Source organism: Leptosomus discolor, chromosome 1 (genome assembly GCF_034619465.1).
Source record: "Leptosomus discolor isolate bLepDis1 chromosome 1, bLepDis1.hap2, whole genome shotgun sequence".
Taxonomy (NCBI): Eukaryota; Metazoa; Chordata; class Aves; order Leptosomiformes; family Leptosomidae; genus Leptosomus; species Leptosomus discolor.
In genome coordinates, this window is record NC_141391.1 from 193,874,066 (window position 1) to 193,898,436 (window position 24,371).

Here is a 24,371-nt window from a genome sequence, read left to right on the forward strand (position 1 = left end):
GAATTTGGGTAATATAAGCAAAAATATTTATTTAAAAATATAAAAAATTGCTAGATTTAATTCTACAGAAAGATCCATGACTGATCACCATCTCTTTAAGTGGATCAAACAGTACAAATAACATTGCCAAATAGTAACAGAATATCTGTTACCAAATACATTTTAGCAACAGAAAAACTTACCTTTGCCAGCTGTAGGCAAGCAGGAAATAACAGAAAAATAGATCTAGTGTAATACATCGCATTTTATTTTACTGTTATGATACACATACAAGATAACTGGTAAATCTTTTTGAAACAAAATGGATATAAAAAAAGTAAGAACTTGATCAACAATGACTGTGATTTAAAAATTATTTAACACCCTGCTTTTAAAAATTGTTAGAGTGATTGCATTTTTCAAATTTCTACACAAATGAGCTTTAGATGCCCTGTTCAAGCTACATGGAAATGCAAAAGACATAAAGAGTGCTATACTGTGATATACAGCTAAGAAAAAATACAATTCATTTTATTCTCTACACTTTCTGTCGTGGGCAATATTGGGAAGATATTTGGGGAGAACTTTGAAGCAGTAATACTTCTGCTTTTTCACAATTAATTTTCTTCCCTTCCTAATGGAATTTGTTGTCCTGCTTTCAAGTTATCTCTAACTCAAACTCATTGTTTTGGCTGCTATTTCCATGTTATACTGTATGTTTCAGGTTGTGTATTTATTTCACATTTCGGAAACAGCCAAAACACTATCGACTTTTTTTTTTGGTCAAGGTAGGACAAATATATATATTTTTAAAACATGCTAAAAACTTACAAAAACCATTGCAGGAATTTTGGCAAATTCTTTGTGTATTCTTTTAGACCCAAGGATATTCATTTTGGCAGAACAGAATCCTGAATATGCCTTTTGCCATCTTTGCAAGAAACTTCCAATTTAAGTCCAGTTGTAAAGGCTATAAAAATCATCACATCCTCAGTGACTCAGTAGAGTTGAGTGAATTAAGACTATCAAAAATTCCATGTTTATGGCACATGCTTTAGAGGTTCCTAGCGACAATCAAATCACTAGGCATCATCTCTGTCCTGTTCCAGCTCAGAAGCAAATAAATATACATTTTCTGTGGCATTTACTCTGTGCTAGGGTGAACTACCGGCCTTGCAAAGTGGTGACCTCCTCCCTTTTGTGGCCCTCACTGACATCCCTCCTTGAGTTTAAGCATTGTGGTAGCAATCTGAACTAACTCAGGCAGGCAGGAAAGAACAGCAGGTATAGACAAGGAATCTAGTATTGTAGGGATTAAAGAGATTTAAAGACTAGGAGTAAGTACCTAGTAGTAGGGTAAGAACTATGAATGACTGCTACAGAAGATGCTTGAACTGGCTGGAGGAAGATGAAGGTGCACATGCTCTTTGCAAAAGACAGAGGCAAGACATACATTACATTCCTTCAAGTGCCACTCCATACAGATAGTGACAGCTTACATTGGGAACATTTTGACTCCTGATCATTGACCAGGACTCCAAAGTGCTACGTGCTTAGAAACACAGGCCAAAGAGACAATCTGTGTCCCCAGAACCTTACCATTTAAACTATCGGACAATGAAATAAGAGCTGGAGAGAAAGTGGCAGAATATGAGAAAGCAGCTGGCCCATATGGCCTGACCGTCAGGCTGGGGATAGCACACTGATGGACTGTCAGCATTTTGCTGAAGGTCAGATTTGAAGAGGGTACTAGTTAGGTTTTGCATGTTTATGAGTAGCACAGGAGACAGGATAAAGGTGACTTACTTACTGCCTAGGGTGGTGGAGGCCAGTGTTAACATCCCCCTTTCTAAAAGGGAGATGGGGCTAGTTGGAAGCAGGCAGAATGGGACATGCAGGGGAATGGGGGAACATGCAGGGAGGGTGGAGTTACTCCAGTTTTCCAGGTGGCAAAATGTATGATGGATATAAAGCTGCCAAACCTGCTGAGAAAACTATTTAAAAATAAAAAAATCTTTTATTTGTCTTTGTTTCTAAAAGATTTAATTAATTGAACATATGGATACAGACCTCTCAAAACTATTTTAAAAGAACTGCTTTACAAGAACATTACCTATAATTCCAAAACTGAGCAATGCCACCATAAGGTTAAGCAGTGGCATTTCTTGTGTGCATGTATTATGACACAAGTACCTTAATATTAATCATACTCTGGTTTTCCCACAGAGTTTCTGATGTAGCCAGTTCAAAGACTGAGATTGACAGAAATAACATATAAAAGAAATATGAAATGTGTAATTTATTCTCATATCATTAAACTATGATAGGGAGAGAAATTTTATAGCACTTATCATCAGTATATTCAAACAGATTGAAAATGTTAATGTTATATTTTCACGACTAATCCCAAATCATTTGGCAAACTGCACGTTCTTCTTGATTACACAACGCTGACTGCTCCAGTTGGATGACGTAAATGTCCATACAAGCTTCCCCCGTGATGCTCTTTTCGTCAGATGAATGTTTCATTTGTAAATGTCTTCAACTTAGTTGTCACTGGACTGATGTCTTGTAATACCAATGTACGGCCTATGTATTTGACTCCCTTTGCTACTCTCTTGCTACTTAATAGGATTTGATGCTTTGTACATGGGCTTTAAACAGCATTTTTCGACAACTGTTATAATTGGTCTCTGCAAGATCACAAATTATTTTTCTCTTGTGAGCTGTTTTGATAAATGACATCATTCCAAAAGAGAGATGAGCAAAACTACACACCTCAGATCAAATGATTCCTCACCTAACTTAGTTTTCCAGTATCTGTCTCTCTCCTTTCTTCTCTGCAAATATTTTCACAAAGAGACCATCTCTGAACTCATGGTGGTATAGGATCAGAAAGATGTTTGGCTTTGTATTGCTTCATTAAGACATGACAATCTCCTCATCCCCTTTGTTGCGACCAAGTTATTAACAGTGTTCATTGCTTCAGCAGCCTTTCTAACTGTATGAATAGATCTCCTAATACATTGCCCATTAAGAAAGGGATTGCCTCTTGCACCTTTATGTGACTCAGATGAATCTTTCTTTAATTGGCACTTTCCCTGAAACATTCATGTCCTTGAGAAACTTCTGGCTTTTCTACAATTGTGCATCCTTAAATACTCTGTCCTTTGCATTACAGCATGCTTATTCAGAATAGTGGAATTGAAGAGCGATCTCTTTTTCTTGATCACTGCTGACATTAGCCTGTCTTCACTTTTGTTTTGGAGCCTCCTAATACTGCAAAACTGCAGTACCAAGTTGCTTTACTTAGAAATGAAGAAAATGGCTAGTATTCATTTAAGAAGTTAGACAGCTACAACAGTAGCTTGTATTCCAGTGCCACACTTAAATGTGTGTTTGCCTCACTGGTAGTATAGAATATCAGGTTTCCTCTAAACGCCCTACGTGAATGATCCTAAACTGCTATACAGCATCAACAAGATGAGACTGCACATTCAGATCAGTTAAGAGATCTGCAGGCTGGCCTTCTGGAGCACTGCTGCTGTGTACATGTGAGAGCAACATTTCCATTTTCTGCATTTGTGACAATTGCTGTAAAGATCAGTCAGACCCTGGCTGTCTTATTATAATCTCGTCCAGTTTCTTTTCAAGAGTTCCTGATACATTTGTTTTGATCCAGCTCTGAGGTGGTTGGATTTTGTCATTTTAAGCCCTCTTTTATACAAGAATTATCTTACAAGTAACAAGGTACAACTGCAAAAAATATAGCCTTTATTATACAAAAGGAGTCTCTTACTTCTTCCTTTCTACTACTTTCTTTTATACAAAAGGAGTTCATGGTATAGATCACAGGAGTAATTCTACCACTGCTTACAAAAACTTGAACCTGAGAATATACAAAACAGTATGGGCTGTGAAAACAAACTATTATTTACTGTCATTTACACATATCACTTGATTAAAAATGTTAAATGTTTAATGAAATGCTTGCATTTGACAATCTGTCCTTTTCAGCTAATAATGTGACATTAACTTTGGAAGGTAGAATTTTGCCTACAACGGAAATATTAGTATTTATTACTAGCAAAAAAGTAACCTTAATACAGCTAGGTATGTGGCATATTATTCACCATCTGATGTTTTAATTCCTTTAACTTTCAGTTGCTTTCCATCTCTATCAAGAGAACTTCAGGATTACAAAAGATATTTTATAAATACAATATATAAAACTGTTGAAATGTGTCTCCTTAAGTTGATTTTTCTCTACATCCAGCAGTTGAAAGACATTTAATTTTTTGCCAGTTATTGAAAGATCTTTTTGTACATTTTATCAAGATGAGTGAGTTGCACTTCTTATTTCCTAGAGGATAAGGAAGATGGGAACAGAGTTTCAAGGCTTGAATATTATTAAATGACATTTGTTTTGCAAAGCCGTAGTCGGTTTTCTGTTTTCTGTATGTGGAGGGGGCGCTGCATGATATACTTTAAAAACTAAAACAATGTGATCTTGTATTGGCTGGAAGTGCTTACATGATGTATTAATTGAAAAATAAGATACATAAAAAAGTACTTGACAAATTCTCTGGTCATATTTCCTAATACTAAAAATGTAACATAGTATAGAAGAAAAAAAATGGAAATTCATTTCACTTTATATATACACTACCTCTCAAGTACTCGGTGTTGTATCTTGATTAAAAACAAAATACTCTTAACTTCATGCAAACATTTTTCTAGGGGGAAACAAAATTAACTTCTTAGGGAACTGAACATGTTTAAATCTGACAAAAGGTCAGCTACAGATTCTTCTTAGCAGTAAAACTTTGCCCTGAGGAAATCAGCACAGTGTACATAAATGAAGCAGAAGTCCTAGAGAATTATTTAAGGTTATGTCTGTAAACCCTAGTTCTTGCAGTTTCTCAAAAACTGATTAATTTGATTATGCCCATTTCTACCTCAAGTGCAAAAGACAGAACAATAACATTTTCCTCGTGTAGGCAGAACTGGAGGAAATTACAGAAATCAGTCAAACATTGATTCTTTTAAGACTAAACCTCACATAAAGTTAAATTTCACAAGTTACTCTATTGCAAAGCATTCTATAAATTACAGAATCCCAACATTGAAATGTATTAAAACCAAAGGCAAATAATTTTGCTTTTTGATTTATATATAGTTCAGTCATATCAGCTTCTGCAAGTTGGCACATAAGCATGACGGAAAACGACATGATATTTTGAGGCTTTTGAGGTTCCCTTAAACTGTCTTTAAAATAAACCTTACTTTTCCTATAGTTTCCACCAAAGAATTATAGTCACACTAACTGTCTAAGATAATATCAAGACATGCCAATCTTGATTTTTAATTTTTTACCACTATCAGTATTTTACCTCTGAAAACATAATTTCAGTATATCCACACTTGCAATTGTTCTTTGTACATTTTCCTTTCTCTGACTTTCCCTGTCGTGTGGTCAGTGTCTCCTAGTTGCTTTCACTTCCTTGTAAACCCTATGTCCAAGAAGAAGAGCAATTCCTTGGCTACTACTGACTATGGTCACATCTTTTTCACTTTTTAACTGGTGCACAGTTAAAGTAGAAACATCAGGACATGAACACAGGGAACTCCCAGCACCCAGCCCAGATCCACATAACTGGGAGGAGGTGAGCAGAAGTACTCCTCAGCTGTTGCCCCACCTTTGCTTTTGCAGTGTTACTTACACCCTACAAAATACTTCACCTTAATGCTCCCCATGATGAACGGTTACTTCACCCTTTCAAAGTGTTTCAGATTAGGAATTCAACAGATGTCAGTGCTCTTGTGAGATTAAACTATGTTTTTTCCAATGTTCTTGACAACCCAGTCAGGATTTTAGATAGCTATTACAGAGTTTAATGAGCACATTTTACTGTCTTCTAATAGCAAAAATGATAAAAGATTACAGGATGAACAGAAGGCCATGAGACTCAGTGATTGTAGGTCTGACAGAGGAGAATGGTTTTAGGTCAACCTGCTACAGACTTCAGATATTAAACCAAGTTGAGTCTAAAACATTTATCTCCCTTCTATCACTGTACATATACAGATATATGACAATAAAGAAGTATTATTTTATACAGTCATATGAAGTTGTAAAAATTTGATAGCTATTAACAAAAATCCTTGGATTGCACTCAGCCTCCAGACCAACAACAACAAAAAAATCATATATGCTTCCTATGGGCAGATATCTACACAACAGAATACTTTCAAAGAGACTACACGAAAATTTCAAGGTATGGTTGACATATGCTATCTACCTTGATTTTCTCTGAAACAGTATTTTCCTCAAAGAAAGATGAAGAAAACTTAAACATGATTTTTTTGGGAAAAATTTTTAGATGTAGTTTAATATTACACTGAGGGGTGCAAAAATCCAGCAGCCCATGTAGTGTCTTTCAGCACATAATGTAAGGTCTGCATAGCAATTTTTAGATAACTAATATATACAATGTATGATAAAGCTGACCTAAATCTATAAAATTCTGAGAATAGATTGATGCTTTTCTATTCAACACTACACTGGCTAGCTATTGAAAAATACAATGTAAACCAAACACCATCTCCATGGTAATATGCGGGTCAACTGTAATGAATACGAAGCTAATTGCTGTATTTTCATGGATTATAATAAAAATAATGACCTGCAAGTCAGGATTTCCCTTGCTGGTAATAATAATCTGAGCTAAAGAGCTTCTGGCTAACAACAGACTGCTAGGCACATTTCCCTAGTGAATGAGTTCTGCTTAATTAAACTTCATTGAGAGAGCTGCTACATATTTTACCAACTAAAACCAAAACCAACGCCACAAAAGAAAAAGAAAGGCAACTTACAAAGCGGGGATATATCTGTGTTGGGATTCATCTTCTGAGCTTGACTTGCAGGAATAGGTTTGTATGATTGACCTGTAGCTCTGTACATGGCTTGAACCCAAAGTATTCTATCCTGCTCATCGTCACTGGCAAATATCACGGTATCGCCTTCTTTAACAGCATTGAAAAACATTCGACCACCTTGAAGACCTGAAGCAGGAAATAGGAAGGTGATCTTAACAAACACAAGTTACTTCTAAATCACCATGAATGTGTATTACATTATTGGTTTTCCTCTATGTGTGTGTGTGGGTGGAGTGGGTACATATAGGTACTTATGACCTAGAAATCTGATAAAATCTAGAGCTATAAGGATCAAATGTTAATACATGGAAGTAACATAGAAGTGAACAAATATAGAAGTCACAGGATAATATATTTCCATAATTCCCTTTCGAACTAAATTTCAATTTATTTCTTAATCATCTTCTCCAGATTATATGCTATTTTGCAATTCTCTAATGCATCCTCCTTCTTGGCATCATTTTCCTAGCTGGAACTCCCTGTCAACATTATGTCTTCTTGAACAGATGCAGCTCCACACCTCTTACTGTGTTGCTCCTCCATCCTTGGTCCCTCTTTCTCATTCCAGTGTTTCGTTCTGAGAGCACGCATCCAGAAGAGCACACAACAGTCAACGTGTCTGCACTGGGCATTTCTTTATGACAACATTGTTTTTGCTTCCCAAACATCTTCTAAGCATTGTTTGCCTTCTCAATTATTCTAAATATCAAGCCAACATTCCCAAAGATCAACCTTCAATATCTTAGAAGTCTCTTAAATTCATAACCCTCCACTGCATAGGTAGAGTAGAATAATTTTTCTCTTTATGTGTAACTTTGATTTCCCTCTGCCATTTTAATACTAACTTGTGCAGACTCTGGTATCTTCAAATTTATTTTTTATTACTTTGAGTCATTTGTCTTTATGAAGCACTGTCATTCACCTTCTTTTCTAAATAATTTATGAATATACTTCACAGTACACTGCCACAGGAGTCCACCCTCAAAAACAGAGAGAAAAGGCAAGACTGACTAGAATTCATAATTTTTTCCTTGTATCATCTGTGGTCTTACAATGTTTCAGGCAACCTTAATGTAAGTTTATTGTTCATTCTTCTTGCAAGCAGCTTCTTTCTAAAAGCATGATTTTTCACACCAGAAAATGCTAGTGGAACAATTGCCTCGGGGTTTTTTACTGCTAGATCAAAATAAGCAAATTGAATCAGCTGTTTTACACAAACTTATTGTATTTCAGAATCATGAAAAGTACCTGTGTGAGGAGCTGTATAATCCACAGTGTATCCTTCGAGTTGCATCAGTTCCTGAGGCTCGGATTTCTTTTCTCTGTAACTGCACATTGCAAATGTGTATTGGCTAACCTGAATAAGAAAGGACTTCTTAATTGCTGAATTCCATTCCAGAACTGTATAACACCTGTACCACGGTTTAAATTAGCTCTCAGTTGTGCTGAAGAAATAAACCCTTTTTTTTTTCCCCCAGAAATATTTACAGTGTAAAACTTTGCGTTCTTTCCTCTTTCTGCCAAAAGGGAAAAAAATAAGCCCTAAACACCTCTCTGCAGTGTCCTGAAATACAATGTATTTTGGGCTGCTGCTTTATGAAAAAGTGACAGGAAGCAAATTAAGTTCTGTTAGGGAAAACAGTTGGTACTGTTGTACTGACCAAACTGCTCAGACTATCTGTGAGAACAAAAGTCCTGTATTCCAAGGAGCTGGAAAAAAAGGACTTCTATGTATAAAAGTACTGTTTGCAGAAGGAGTGCCACAATTATCATGCAGCTGGAAAGATGAACACATAATATGGCCAATTCTAGTTAAAGATGGTAAGTACCAGAACCTTCAGTTCAATGTTATAGTCTAATTTCTGCATCTTTTGCACCTGTGTTCACACACATCTCCAGGTTGCTTGGCTCACTGGATATAGTACTGTGTAGGCCAAGCAGCTTGCTGCTGGCATGAACAACATCAGTTACTTCTCATCAAGTACAATTACAAAAAAATAATAAAGCAGTAAGAAGAGAGTATGCCACCGTGTGGTTAAGACTCCCTGGGCAGAATAGAAAGCGATAAGGAGAGATGAGGAAAAAGTAACTGGAAAGATAAAGAAAGGAATGTAACAGCTGGAGAGGAAAAGCAATCACTGAAACAAAACTCTGAGATGTTCCCAGCCTTAAATGAAGAACTGGAAAGACTGTAAAAGGTGACTAGAAGAGTGAGTCTATGAATCTGCGAACACTTGAAACTTAAAGGAACTGAATTTACTTGGGCCTCTGAAACTCTCATCTCCAAGGACTGTAGAATACCTGGCAAACTGACTTGTTTTGAACTATCACATAATTTCTTAGATTTGTAAAATTATGGAGGATCTAAGGATAGGCAAGATGCTTCTCTGATAGCCGATAAGTCTTTTATTTCAGTTGCTGACTGCTCAGCTGTTACCTAGATTTATTGCTTTGGCTACAACTTCAGGAATGATCCTTTTTGAAGTAAAATTTCAACAGCTGATTTCAGCTTCATTCATGTATTTGCTGGTGCTGTACCTGTACACCACTCCACCTCAAGGCCCAGTGGCTTCAAGTGCTATTAACAAAATATTTTTGACTGTGTAAAAGATTGATATTTTTTGAAAACAGGGATAGAAGGTGTGATTATTATCTGTATAATGCTCTAAAAATATTTCATTATTTTAAGTATTTGGGTTTTTTTTTTGCAACAGGATTATGCTGTACTATGTGTATGCAGTGCATGGTGACTGAACATCCTCTGCCACAGCATGTACAAGCAAAAGGAACAAGTGTAACAGGTCTCTCTGCAAAACTGCCATCAGGCCTCAAATGCTGAACTGCTGTCTCCAGAAACACAGCAGAAGTCCACAGGTGAGAGAAATTAAACATACGTATTCCAGTATAACTAATACATTGGATAAGCGAAGGTAGTTCTATAGGAGATAAGAATTTGAGAGACACTGTCAGGCACCTAAAATTGAGCACCAGCTTTCCACATCAAATTTAGCACACTCACTTAAGAGGGCCATGCTGAGGAGACAGAGCTAAATAAAAATGAAACACAAAAAACAATCTAGCTGATCACTTTAAGAAATCCCAATTTTCAGGCTAGAAGAGACCATTACAACCAGCCAGCCTGTCCTCCAGCATGGCATACATGACACCACCTCACTGTTTGTGCATTGAGCCCATAGTATCGCTTTCATTTATAGTATAGTATGGTCAGGGACAGTTGGGGCCAGAGGTTCCATCAGGGCCCTGACAGAGGGCTCTGTCCCCACGCCACGTCATCTGCTCTAGGACCAGCAGCAATATCACCTCTGTTACCGCTTGGTATTTCCCTTTTTATGTTCCCAGGTACCATATTTGCCCTCATGCACAAGCACGAAAGGAGCTGCTGGTTAGTCACACACCTCTAAACCCTCCGCAATTAGCATCTTATTTCATGAGATCTCCCTCCTCTCCTCTTCTTGTGAACTGAACCTACAGATTTAATTTCTGATACCTGGCACTGCAGTAAAAATATCTTCCAAATTATTCTATTTTGCTGTATGAAATGACCTGGCAAGCATCCACATCGCTCACATTTTCATGTCAACAACCCCGTATAATCACACTGTTCAGACAAACAGCCATCAAAAAGGAAGGTAGCAGACACTAATTGTGGAAATGCATAGGATGCCCATTTTGTTTCAGATTTCTTCAGCCACTATATGTTTTTGAAGATAACCTTGTGGAAGATCCAGGCTATGTGTCTGTTCATTTTTAACCTCACTTCTACAACAAGAGAGAATACAATACTGTTGATTTTACTTTTTCAAATGTGTTGCAAATGTATTCTGTTATTTTAAAGAAACAATTTATTACAAGATTTTCATGTCACAATCAGTTCACACTTCATTTTTTTGTTGAAAATAAGACATTTTAAAGTCTTTCCACCAAAGAAACAAATAGAAAAACTGTTGGGGAAAAAAGTCTCAACAAAATAAAGAAATACAAAATTTGCCTTGTTTGTTTACACTCACAATCTCTCAAACTCTTTTCTTTATGGTTATTGGTAGCTGCTATCAATTAGTACAGAGAGAACCACCAGCACAATCTGAAATTACAGTTTTTAATATAGAGCTATGATGGGGTTTAAGTGTATTGTTAGTAGTTAACAGAGCTGTAGGTAGTTTTTCCTTAGAATTCAGCAAATTAGCATCAGTACTTCATGGAATAATAGGTACTCAAAAGTCAGGACTATGTACAACACGTTCTCAGAGAAAACCGGAATCAAGCCACAAGAGAGTAATTCCTGACAGAAGAAAAAGCAATCCTTTTCCTACAACTACGCTTACCTGAATTTCATAATTTTCCAGAGATCCAAACACCTGACTAACAGCTGTTCTACCTACTTTGTAACAAAGTGGAAGACCAACAACCTGTGCATGCATGACAGACAGACAGGCACAGAAATGTGGACATGACTTATGAGCGGTGTCACTAGTGGATGTCCCCATGGGGCAGAAAGACCCTGTTTAACAAGGTGGGAGGAACTGTTCCTGCCAACCTGGAGGCTGACTTTGTGGTCATAGCTACAGGGCATCACTGGGCACCCCGCTGCAGGAGTTCAGCAGCAAAAACTAGCCTGCGTGGTTGGTGCATTTAGAAAAAAATTATCCATGAAACAAATCACTGACTTTTCAAACATTAGAACAGACTAAATTAAAATGACAGAAGTGAATCTGCATTCAGATTACCGGAGGAAGACATATTCAGACAGTAAATCAAGTAAAACACAGCATGTCCAGCTGAGGCTTTTGGCCTAACAGGTTATGTCCCTGTCTTTTTCCAGTTTGAAATGAATAACCTTTTAGAGAAGTGACTGGACTGTAAAAGGAAGAAAAGCAAATATAACAAAGAGGCTGAAATTTCCAGACTCTGTAACCTTCCTATAAAATCAAGCTGCTCTTTCAGAGACCAGTAACAACTTCTAATATGTGTAGCAATAACGTAGGTGCACATTACTCACATCACTCCTGAAAAATCAACATTATTAATCTAATTTCACACCTGAGTTAAATTTCCAAAGCATGTGTAAATCATACTCATAGCCTCTGTCTTAGAATTGAATTTCATGGCCTTAATATCTTACTAACGTCAGCTAAAAGCTAATCTATAGAGGAAGACTCGTCAATATGTCAATAATATATCAATATGACAGACTTGTATTCATTACTGAACGCTTATTTCACATGTATTGACTTCAGCTTATTGTCAGTGTACGTATCACGGCTGGACTATATAAATAAGCCAGAGCGGTCTGGACAGTAAATGTTGATTTAACATGGTATTTTTTATATAGTCTTATTGAATTGATAGCTGCTTTAAAATGAGATACATGTTTAAATCCCATCACAGTTAGAAAATTCCTGTAATATTGTCCTCCAGTATTTCAATTTCAGCACAGAAAGCAGAAGATAGTTAAAATTAACTTGGCTGGAATAAACTGGTCTCCCAGATGATTCCATATCACATGCACAGAAAGACTATGTGTCTCTTTAAAACACAGATGACATCTGTGGCTTAGAGGAAGAGAACAAGGTCTTTCTTTTTGTGAAAGAGGGGGGATGTAAAGTAGGAGTGTTATGCATGAAGGACAAGGGAGCATTGGGAGCATTTAGCCTTTTTTTTTCCCCTTTACATCCACACCTTAATAGCTATCCTATATAGAGATCTTCCCAAACTTTACAAATGTTAACAAAGTCACAAAAAGTCCTTTCCTTACAGAGGACCTTGGTAAAATCAGAACTGAAGTGGATTCAGTAGATCCTGTTCCACCTTATAACCATTACTCACTGATAGCAAAATGCAAGCCAGTTCGCACTGAGGCCAGGGAGAACACTGTATGGACATCAAGCTTAGCATGAATAACATGAAAATACTCTCAGCTTTTAACTTTATTAAAGACCTTGTTCAGGATTGGTTTTTACATCCTTACAATTCTCACCATTTAGGAGTAGGAGAAGACCAGATGAGTGTGACTGACAGAATGCTACAGAAAGGAATCAGGCTTTCTGTAAAGTAGTTTTAGAAGCCTGCATTCTTAAAAAACCCTCATTAACAGGCTTCATCCTTTGTATGACATTTATGTAGACTCAAACTTTAACAGTTTTCTGTCAACAAAACAAAGGAAACAGAAGAATAGCGTTCTCTGAACTGACTCAGAACAACATTAAATTTGTCACTGCAATCTGAAGACAATCACAAACAGAAAATAATATTTAGAAAGACTCATAAAAATAATTAGTTTCCTAGTTTTAGCCACTCAAAATCTACTTTTCTATTCCTATTCTATGAATCTCATCTTAATGTCACCATTCACCAGCATGTGAAAATACTTGCAGTTCTAGGTTTGGACAAAAAGTTATGAAATATCAGCCCAGCACATTTTTGTGGCCAAGAACAATTGATACATCAGTTTTTCACAAAAATTTACCCAATGTAATATTGCAAGGAAGAAGAAAAAATAACATTATTCAAAAGATATTTAAGAAAAAGTTCTTCATAGTAACTATCATTGCTCTCATTTTAAAGGTGAGAAATCTTGGTTGGGGTAGAATGAATGAAACAGTAAGTGCAATCCACTTTGTGAAATATAACTATTTTAAATTGCATGCTGCCAGAAAGCTGCCAGCGGAATGTTTCAGGGTCACAAAAATTTCATCCAGAAATTTCTAGGTTTCAGTTGAAAGATTGTTCAGTGTTGTGACTCATTTACATATACGTAAAACTCAGTGACATTTCTGTTTCCCACATATGTAAATTTAAACAAAAAAATACCCAGGATGTCTCCAGGGTGTAAGAAGCTTGGAGTAGTGTTGCATATGTTGCCTGAAGATACTAGTTTACTAATGGCTCCAGAAAACACACCTAAGAAAATTGATAGTCCAAGACTACTTTTTAACGAAATTTCATGACAGACTACTAACCTGAACAAGAACAAAGTAGCGTTTTTTCCACCGCTTCCAAACCTTCTGTCCTAGAGCGTACAAATATCTGCAAAGGAAATAATAAAGGGAGTGTTTTTCCATTAATAAGAAGCATGATATTAGGAGGACCCAATACAAATGAGTGTATTCATTTGCTCTACCGACTGAGCTGCTGCTTCAGTGTTGTCACATCTAAGAAGTAATTTTTTTTTCTTCTATTTACTCAGACCATAAAAATGCAAATTTTCACTCAAAGTGAGATAAAAAGCAGAAACAAAAGACCTCATGTTTGAAAAGACTAACCTGCTTATCACTTACACTTCACCAATTGCATCTGAAAATAGAAAAAAATAGCTTAAAGTAGAACACTTTTGACTACACAGAACTACTGAATGTTAGAAAAGTTATACACCCCAGCACGTTTTTTTTTCCATTTGGTTTCCATTGATTTCCTAGTGTTTCTCTAGTCTGTGAGAAGTCAGTCACAACGTCAGTTTGCAAAAATGTTCAAATAACAAAATGCCAGCAGATACACAAGATTGAATTTTTTTCCAGAGCAAACTAGAATCTAATTTCCCAAACAGAAGCCCTTCACTGTAAAGACTCTTAGATTACATAAAACTCTTTGTCACCTTGGCAATTTCCAGGCTTTGAATCAGACGATGCAATCAGTAGTATCAACCAGTGAGATGACAAAACCGCAGATGTTGATACTGTTTGGTGGTAGAAGAATCACCCTCATTACCCAAGAAGCTGCAGCAAGTTTTATGACATTATAGTGACACTTTTTTCTGTCACTGTGGTCATATTGCACTGTTGTTAACAAAGAAAGCAGAGGAAAAGGATGAGCTGAGCGACTGTAAGCAAGAGCCTACGAGTGGTAAGGATCTGCTGCTTAAAACCTGATGGGAGAGCAAAGTATTACCCATGAGATGTCCCCTCTGACTGGCCAGCTTCTACCAAAGGCATCTAATACAACTAGGTGGGTAAAGACAAGACAAGAGGTAATGGCCTCAAGTTGCACCAGGGGAGATATAGATTGGATATTAGGAAAAATTTCTACACTGAAAGAGTGGTTAGGCATTGGAACAGGCTGCCCAGGGAGGTGGTGGGGTCACCACCCCTGGAGGTGTCCAAAAGACATATAGATGTGGTGCTCAGGGACATGGTTTAATGGTGGGCTTGGCAGTGTTAGGATAACGGTTGGACTTGATGATCTTAAAGATCTTTTCCAACCAAAATGATTCTATGATTCTAAAGGCAGAACAAAGATTCAAATTATTCAGATCGATGAATGCTGGCTTCACAGGACACTCTCCAGAAGATGCTGGCAGATATATTAATGAGAAGTTATAATAACTAGGATCGGAGATGGCCGGTTGGATGATTGGCAGATGGACAGGTGTGTTTGTGGTAAGAGGCAAAAGACACTTCTGGGGCTTTGTTGCCTGGTGGTTTTTAACTCAGTTGAAAAATAGAGCAATGAACCAATATCTCATGTGAAACAGGCAAGCAAGATACAGGCAAAACATTTTTTCACCTGTCCTGGGCATACGCTCAAGCTCATTCTTTCCCATTTTAGGTATTAGAAAGGACATATTTTTGTCTAACATGAATGTTCAGCATAATGCTTATTAATCGTGGTGGTTTGTCAGATTTCGCAGCCACTCCCTCATTACTACAACACTGGTATCTTGCCCTTCTTCAACTTCTGCTACACCTGTGTTGGAGCTCTGCCTCACTTGGTTACTCTGCGTTTTATTCAATGAGAGAGGGGACAACTGGCTTTGTGTACATGATTATCAGTCGAAGTAGCTTGCTTTGAATAGCCCAGATCCTGCCACGCCCTTTTTAACTTCTTAATTCTGTGTTTATTATAAATTCAGTCAAAAGAAAAGAGAAGAGTAAGGGTTATGGCAGAAAGGGTACCAAAAAAGGGCCTACTAGGGTTTATTTGAAAGTTTATAATGTTTTGCAACTAAGGAAGCATTTACCTCACTGAGTGGTAGGTGCATATTCCCCCCCAAAATACAAACTGTTTTGCTTTTCATATATGTTTCAAAAGAGCCTGGAATGTTCCCCTAAATCAGAGCATTTACTTTCCCCAAAGCATACCTGTTAATCTCTTTGCTATTGCCATAGGGTGGAGGGGGAATGACTGATGAATTTCACTCAGCCTTGAAGATTAATGACCAGGGGGTGAGAAAAGTAAAAGGGTTCACAGGTGGCCTTTGGGCTCTCTCAGTCATAAGCCTGCCCTGTTCTTCACGGTGATTCTGCCACTGCATTCCTTAGAATATTCTATAAGTTTCTCTGATATATGTTGGAGGACAACTGCCCCATGGACTGTGAAGACCAACTGAGAACACACAGTCCTCAAACGCTACAGTACAAAGATACCCTGACCACGTTCCCACCCTCTCGGCATGTCTTAAATGACTGTAAAGGAGCCATAGACTAACAGAGGATTCTTCTTGCTTGATAGTAATCCCAATATCATCTGTGGCAAGTAATCATTAGTGGCAGTGACTTTACATTCTAACAGGAACACGGCAGACAATGAGTAACTCAACTTCAGAAACACCAGGTTCAATTAATTCTTTTTCATTACTAACTGAGCCTGATATAAAAAGGTGCTTTTAAAATAAGATATCTTAAAAGAACATTTGCTATCAGAGAAAAGGTTGGTTGCTTTTAAAATTACTTTGCATGTAAGATATAACACATATGGTCCCGCAGTACAGGCAGAACTATCACAATTTACAGTAAATTCAAAATTATAAAAGAAGAAAGCGTACAAAAAAGAAATTAAATAGTGACGTGTTCTTTTTTATTCCTCCTATAAATAATTTCCAACTAAGGTGTTAAATAAGAGCTTCCTTGGGAAACAAAGGAGGGGAACATTAACCACCTAACTTTAAAATCCCCTGGTCTTAGATAAGATTAGGTAACAAAGAAAATAGCATTCATGACACAAAGCTGGGATTTAGTATAGAAGTGCCAAAGCCTTATGTTACTTGGTTTTACAAATCACTATAAACACACAGTTATAATCTTGTGTTATTAATCCCTCTTCCAGAGCCATCTCTAATCGTGCCAGGCTTTTTCTAATGCAGAAAGTTTCAGCTATTTACAAGGGATATATCCTGTGCTCATCTTAAGCGTGCATGCTCCTGAAAGATGAGGAGATTCATTCTTACTTAAGAGTCTAACATTTATACCCAGAAGGAGCCAAACATCCTAGACTCCTAGAATCCTCTCTGAACTTCTCTTTCCCATTTAATTTCCATTGAAAAAAAAGGTGAAGCAAAGGACCTAAAAACCTTGTTAAATCTGGACAGTAACATCTTGGATTTGTAGAAACTGCAAGTTGAAGTCTAGAACAGAATAAGTCTACAAAACCTGGTTTCCAGAATTAAATGACACTTGGGTTTCACGACTGGAGTAGAAAATTAATAGGTTAACAGATTCAGAAGTGAACTAAGTCCTAGAGCTAAGCTGAAGAATGTTTTATTTTTTAAGATGAGGAACTGCATATTTTTTTACAAGTCTCAGGTAAATATTAGTTCCACAAACCAGAGCAGACCCTCATAGTCACCAACTCACAGAGCTGCAGTCTGCTATTTCTCTACCCATACATGTATCTGTATTCACCTACAAGCCCCACTCACTCTCTCCATCGAAAAAAATATGCACAAGACGCATGATGTTAGTTGTTCAGACTACTTTAAACACTCTCAGCAGCAACAACAAACACACAACAGCCATTCCTTCAAACACTGTAGCTTTCTTTAGGTAAAATACTCTGTGCAATACAAAGAAGAAACTGATATTCAGAAGTAACCAATTCCATATTTCTAAAAATTAACCACACCATTTGCTACAATTTGGGTTCCAGAGTGGGATAATCTAAAATCTTGAATTATTACAGTTCAGCCATACACTGAGAAGGAAGACACTGAAATAGTTCCCCTGTATCTCAACACTGAAACAGTAATTGCTTATTACTAAATAGATTTATTCTGACTTCTCTTTAAAACCATGTTTTGAGGGTTTTTAATGAGTAGACTGACAAGAAGTTAGGAAAGATTGGTTTTCTGATGTACATGCAAAAAGATACAGATGGCAGACTTTTATTCTGTAAAAACATATTGATATAATAAATATGTATACCTAACATCTGTTATCTGTACATGTGCACATTAGAAAGCATATTTATAGTCAGCATGTATATGCTTGGTTGCCTTCTTCAGTCTTTTTATATTACTCACATAATTTCCTGTAACTTCAGACTAATACACCTGCTTTTATACAGCCCATAGAAAATACGGCCATGATCAAACATTTTGAGTCATTAAGCGCTACCCCAATGTAAAGATTTTCTAACACAGTTTTGTAGTATGAAAACACAATCAAATGTACAAACCATGCAATCAGTTCCCTGAGAATTTTGCTCATAAAAACAGTTTTCTCCAACATTATTTAATACTGCTTTACTTCTCTTCACTCACTCCGAAATTAAGAAGTAAAAAATCAGATTTGTATGAAGTCACAGAGCTATCTGATTATACTTTCCAATATGGTAAAAAAATAAACATTTAATATTTAAAGTTCATTTTCCTGGAAAACAAACAAAAATAAAAGAAATTACATTTCTACTACAAAACACAAAAACACCTCAATAAAAATGTTTTATATATCATCTTGGCTCAGTCAGTATCATTTTTCTCCTCTGGAAATACAACAAACAAACTGAACAACCTTTTTCTTAAAGAGTCAGAGCATCACTATATTTTAAATATATAAACGTTGAATATTTTTCAAAGTGTATTTCTAAATATTACAGTTCAGTTTCATTTATGTGATGGCATACACAGGAAACAAGATGTCAGCTTATTTGCTCTAAGTCCACGCTGGGAGAGTGCAGGGTTCTACTTTTTGATGAAAAAATCAGCACTAATGAATAGCTGAAAAACATAATTGAGTGTGGAATACCGGAGCTATTCACTGCTGGAGAAATGAGAAAGGACTTACTACTTCTACAGAGATCATTTTTAGACTGGTCTTTTTATTCTAAGGAACGAAGCAATCTATCTACATCTTGAATGATAAATTCTCTACTTGTAAAAGGCTTCATTTATCACAAACAATGGAAAAAATATAGAAAGAAAAATCAATACGTGTAGCAGTTTAGTCCAGCAAAGGCCTTTCTTAAAGAGAAACCTCAGTCAAGGTTGAAAGAGCAATTAATGCAGTCTCAAAAATCTGGGCCACTCTGATAGAGTTCGGTTAACATGTGGCAGAAGTAATCATCCACTTGTGAAAATGATTTTCAGTTCATTCTCAAACACCTTTCAGACACTCATGATCCCATTTAACTGACAACAATACAGGCTATCTGTGGGCATCATTGCATTCGCTGTGAGAGCCAATAGGGACCAAATGCCCACAGGCACTTTCAGTCATCCCTGCACGCTTGCATAAAAGGAATCTTCCTTGCACCGCATTCCTTCTTTTATTTAACCCCGCAAGATTAAGCCACTTTTTTGTCTCCAGTTGAGGACGAGAGAGAAAACTGATGCAAGACAACAATATGACCTGGGTCATAAGAAACCTAGCTGTAAACATTCTCGGATTCATTTTAGTACTTTCTGTGCTCTTGAGAAAGAGAACTAAATAAGCCTTCAATGGATGGAATGAAAAAAATCAGCCTAAACTTCTACTGTAATTATGCCTGCTAAAGATAAAGAAATGCTGAAGAATGTCAAGTAATACAAACACCACAGCCACAGAAAACAGTTCCATTTATTCCAATGAGCGAGATACTCAAAATATGAACAGGAAAATGTGTGGGTTTTTTTTCCCCCCTAAACAACTTTTCATGTACAGTATAAATGGTTATCAGTATTTTGGAAGATCAGATATCCCTAGGTTCTCTGACAGTGGTATCTTACTGCACTCCAGAGCACTTCAACATTTGTGAATATGCATGCCACTACTTATGGAATCTGTGAAGTAACTGCAATGGCAACTTGAGAATTATTAATTCAATTTATGTCATATCAAGAAACCTATTTGGTATGTAAAGTGGGAGTGTTTGTCAAGATTGAAAAACATCCTTTAGCCTTGAGAGAATTCCAGGCAACAAAAGAACGAAATCGTTTAGATGCAACATAAATGTACACAGCGCTCTGATTCTGATGTAACCTAATTGTAATGTAAACAAGTAACGGCAGCACAACTGCGAAACAGCTGGTGCTGAGGAGCAGGCAGACATCCAGCCTCTGTGCTTTTTGATGCAGCTTACTTTGGACTAGCTCTAGTCTGAACCCACAGATGAGATAGCTGCCAAAGGTTGCAGCGTATAGGGGTGCATCCCTGGAACTCATCTTGGTTTAATTTCATCTAATAGGGTAACAGTTTGTGAACACACACTGTTGCATGATATGAGACAAAGCACAGTAAGCAAGAACAACTGAGAAATTAGTTTTTAAACTGAAAATCTGAATTAAATGCTAATGGTGATGTAGTAGAAAAAGTTTCAATTGCACTGCTCTCCCTTGAGCATCCAGTTTGGCTGTGGAAACAGTTCTTTACATTGCCAGACCTTATATCAACTCAGAAGCATCCTGAGCACCCAGAACCATCCAGGCATCCAGCCTAGATAAGTCTCCATGTCACTGAAAGCACGTGACATTGCAATCAGACAGAAAAACTGGTAAATCTTTTTTCCAGCCAGGCAGTGATACTATTTGTGATCTAGAAAGCCTAAATGGCTGAGGACCTGTTAATATGAAAAAAATCTACTTTTGTTTCTAGGTTATACACTGCTGCTGATGGAATCAGTCAAAACACCCTGCTCAGCGTCACACTGGTATAAAACAAATCAATGAACTAAGCTGCCAACTGAAGCCACTCCAATTCTGGAGTCCCAGTGTTGAAAACAGCCGACTTTTGGGAAGAGTGGCAGAGGCCAGTAAGAGTAGTGAACTCTTTTAGGAATGATACTTGGCTTCAATTATCTCTGGCTGGTTATATATTTCTTTTCACTGTCTAGAAAGCTACTTTTGAATTGATGTAACTTTAATTCCATGAAGAATGCAGATCTCAGCAGAGCTAATTTTGTATCTTTTGGTAATAAAACATCTAAGCGGAACAAGATGCACACATTTCCATCCTAAAGTTTGTCAGTTCTAAGTATTTTAATAACATTTGTTGTCATGATCACTAGTATGTATTTTAAAGTCCTTATGAATTAGTATAAAGAAGTACATCTGATCTAGCAAAGGCATGAGGAAATATGTTCCACCTGGTATCCCTATTTGTCTTGAAGCACAGAAATTATGATAATGAATTAGTCTAGCACTTTCCTTCAATTGTGCACACAGAAGATGTTTATTCAGAATGTTATGATGATTTAAAACTATTTTTTAAAATTCTTGACAGCTGATTTTTTTAAAAATCCATATAACAATTCAATTAAAATCACTATTTTAAAACGTCACCAAAGTTTTGAAATGAATCAGTTTAACAAGTCCTAACTTACCTATCATTATTTTCTTAATAGGAACACTGCTTGACAATTGAGTAGTGCTTTATAAACTCAGGCAAGTACTCCTCACAACATGTCCAGTGAGGGAAGTCAGCATTATTACATTACCTTCTGTGGGAGAGAAACCAAAGTGGAGAGAAGCGAGAACTGTTCAGAACTTGAGGTCCTAGCACAGCGGAAGAAACATTTAGGAAAGCCTCACACCAGCCCTTATCTTCCAGGCATTGGAAAATGCATTTCAGAAGTCTGTAAAGCTGTTCAGCCTTCGCACTCCGTGTGTCAAAACATGCAAATTGTTCATGAATTAAAAAAAAATATAAAAGAAAATGTTCCAAAGGGAAACAGCAAATTAAATACGTTTGTCTTGGCAACTCCACTATGCCACTTTCAGTGACCATGTTTCCCTTGTATTTTATATGGATTCAGTGTAAGTTACTCAGGGCATATTTCATCTTCAGAGGTTTGCAAATTACCCTTTGGAAGTGCTCTTCTGCCTCCATTGGCGATACGAGGTCCCTACAGTGCCAAGACTCCAAACTTAGGCATTGCAGTTAGTTGCCTGAAAACAGATGAAACGAAGGAGGCTTTCTGTACCTAAGGCATCATGAAAAGTAGATAACACGATGTTCACGGAAAACGTTTGTTGTTTACAGTCTGACAAAAGTACTCATTCTAAAGAACAATTCAGAATAATATATATTATTTTTCTCTTTTCAGTTAGTGCTCTGAGGTAAAGCTTTTGTGGATGCAATGACTGAACTTAGCTATAATAAACAGAGACTACTTTGACTGTAAAAATTTCAAAATGCTTGGCACACTTGGTAGAAAAAATTCTTTTTAGTTGTGCTACTATACAGCAGTCCGGAATGAAAAGTGCTAGAGTGCAATCTAAGCAAAGTGGGGAAAATGCAGTTACCTTCTTGGAATTCGTATACAAACTTCGAAATGGCAGTCTCTGCTCACATTGCAGAAATACAAAGCTTTTTATTGGGAACTATATGACTTTCTTCTGGATTAAAATGTTGAAGTTCACGCTCTCGTACACTGGAAAACTCCCTTTTAATCTACCAGACTTCACGTAAACTTTGGAACCAGTGAATACTACTTCTCTTTCCATCCAACATACAACAGCAGAAAAACACATGATGCTGCCTTTTTCGATGGTGCAGACTGTCTCCGTTGCATCTCTAGCACCTCTAAGGAATGTAGGAACAGTGCCAGACATTAATTTCCTTTCTCACACAGCCATGCAACTGTTATGGCTTGTTTCCACGAACTCAAATTAGTCACATTTCATTGTGCATTTTAGGCATTCCTGGACAGGTCTGTGAAAGAGAAATTAATTTGCATTGAATGTTAGTATACACGAAGAATCATATCTGGCTCAGAAAGTCCTTGCTCTGCAGACGGATTGAGTCTGAAAGAGTACTGAGACTACTCTTATAAACTTTCCCCAGATATCTGCTGCTGGCCACAGTGGGAGATACGATACCTGGTGAGATGAACATTTGATCCAAGATAATAAGGCTAATCTAACATTCTGACAGAGACATTCTGCCTTGGAAAAACTACCAGTGCAGAATGACCACTGTAGGCAAGACTTCCATCAAAAGTTAGAGTCAAAAAAGTACTTTTATACTCCTGGCTGCCTTTTGATGACAATACAGGAGTAAGAACAGGAAAAAATATTTCATAATATGGCCCAGCAAATCAGTTCTCTTAAAACATCCATTTTAGGAAACTTTCCTAGACAGACTACATGAAGAATTTTAAAGATGCCAAAGAAACTAAAAGAATTCTGACTCTATGTCACCTCGGGTCTTTTGAAGAAACTTTCTCTATAAAAGAACATAGAAGTAGCCACCCAATAGTACATTCAGGTCTGTACCTTGTTCCCAACAGGATGCGGAGGGAAGCAGCTACTGGATGGAAGCATGCAGTTACACATTTCTTTATCTAGAAATGGTGACTCTGTATTTACTACTTGTTAATGGATTTTTGTTTCAATGAATTTCCATAATGGTTTTCTCAACCCTTTCAAATCTAGTAGCCCAGTTCCACATCTCAACTACCTGTGCCTAGAAGCAGCTCTTTTGGTTTGCTCTGAAACTGCCACCTACTAGTATTACTTAGCGATTGTCTTGTGGCACTGGACAAGCTTCCAGTGTACTATAATTTGGATTAGAACCGTCAATGCGATTGGATGTATCTCCTTGGAAATGTCACACAGAAGCAAACAATCTAAAAGTGAATCCCACAGGAGTCACTCTAGGAAAAAATAGAAATGCATCACTGAGAAATATATCCACTTCGAGAAACTCACTTTAGTAACCCTTCATGTAATTCAAGATTTTTAAAGTGGATTAACATAATTAGGAAGAAAAAATGCTAAAGAAATGTTCATATCTTGAAAATGGTTTTGTTTTGGGTGGTGGTTAGACAGAACCGGACGAGAGATATACCAGAAAGACGTAAGCCTGTAACAAGAGCATGGATTCACTCTTGGTCAAAAGATCTTTACTGCAACAAATAAGTAGAAAATAAAAACATTCAAATGCACCGTCCCTGCACTAGAGTTATTTAACTGGAGCTGACTCGCGTTTGGAACTGTAGAAGTAGGACTTCAGGAATATGGAATTTACCACCTGTGAGGGAGCATCAGAGCCATCTACTGGAGTTAGCCCATTCCTGCTGCACAGGATTGCTCTGACAAGCAACTGTCTACCCAAAACAGCAATACTGAAGTGATACTCAACCATAAAACTGCTGTTACATAAAAAATAATAATATCAAAATCCATAAACTCGAAGAGAAAATAGAAGTTGTAACACTGATGAATTGGATGTGAGGGAAGGTTTGAGAGTTTTCTCCTCACTTGAAATTTCAGAAATACTTTTTAAAAAATAGCACTTAGTTGTATACAA

General features: G+C 37.0%; 1 protein-coding gene across 14 annotated transcripts in view; it reads right to left on the reverse strand.

The window, feature by feature from the left end:
- Positions 1-24,371, reverse strand: part of CADPS2 (calcium dependent secretion activator 2) — a 318,458-nt gene that overhangs the window by 116,212 nt on the left and 177,875 nt on the right. For 9 of the 14 annotated variants that reach the window (XM_086473335.1, XM_086473321.1, XM_086473275.1 and 6 more), the window contains exons 9-12: positions 13,896-13,962; positions 8,167-8,275; positions 6,856-7,044; positions 183-191 (exon numbers count right to left, since the gene is read on the reverse strand). In XM_086473335.1, coding sequence (XP_086329461.1) covers positions 183-191; positions 6,856-7,044; positions 8,167-8,275; positions 13,896-13,962 — 374 coding nt within the window. The remainder of the gene's footprint in view (positions 1-182; positions 192-6,855; positions 7,045-8,166; positions 8,276-13,895; positions 13,963-24,371) is intronic. The other 5 variants (XM_086473344.1, XM_086473328.1, XM_086473312.1 and 2 more) reach the window with 1 other exon arrangement.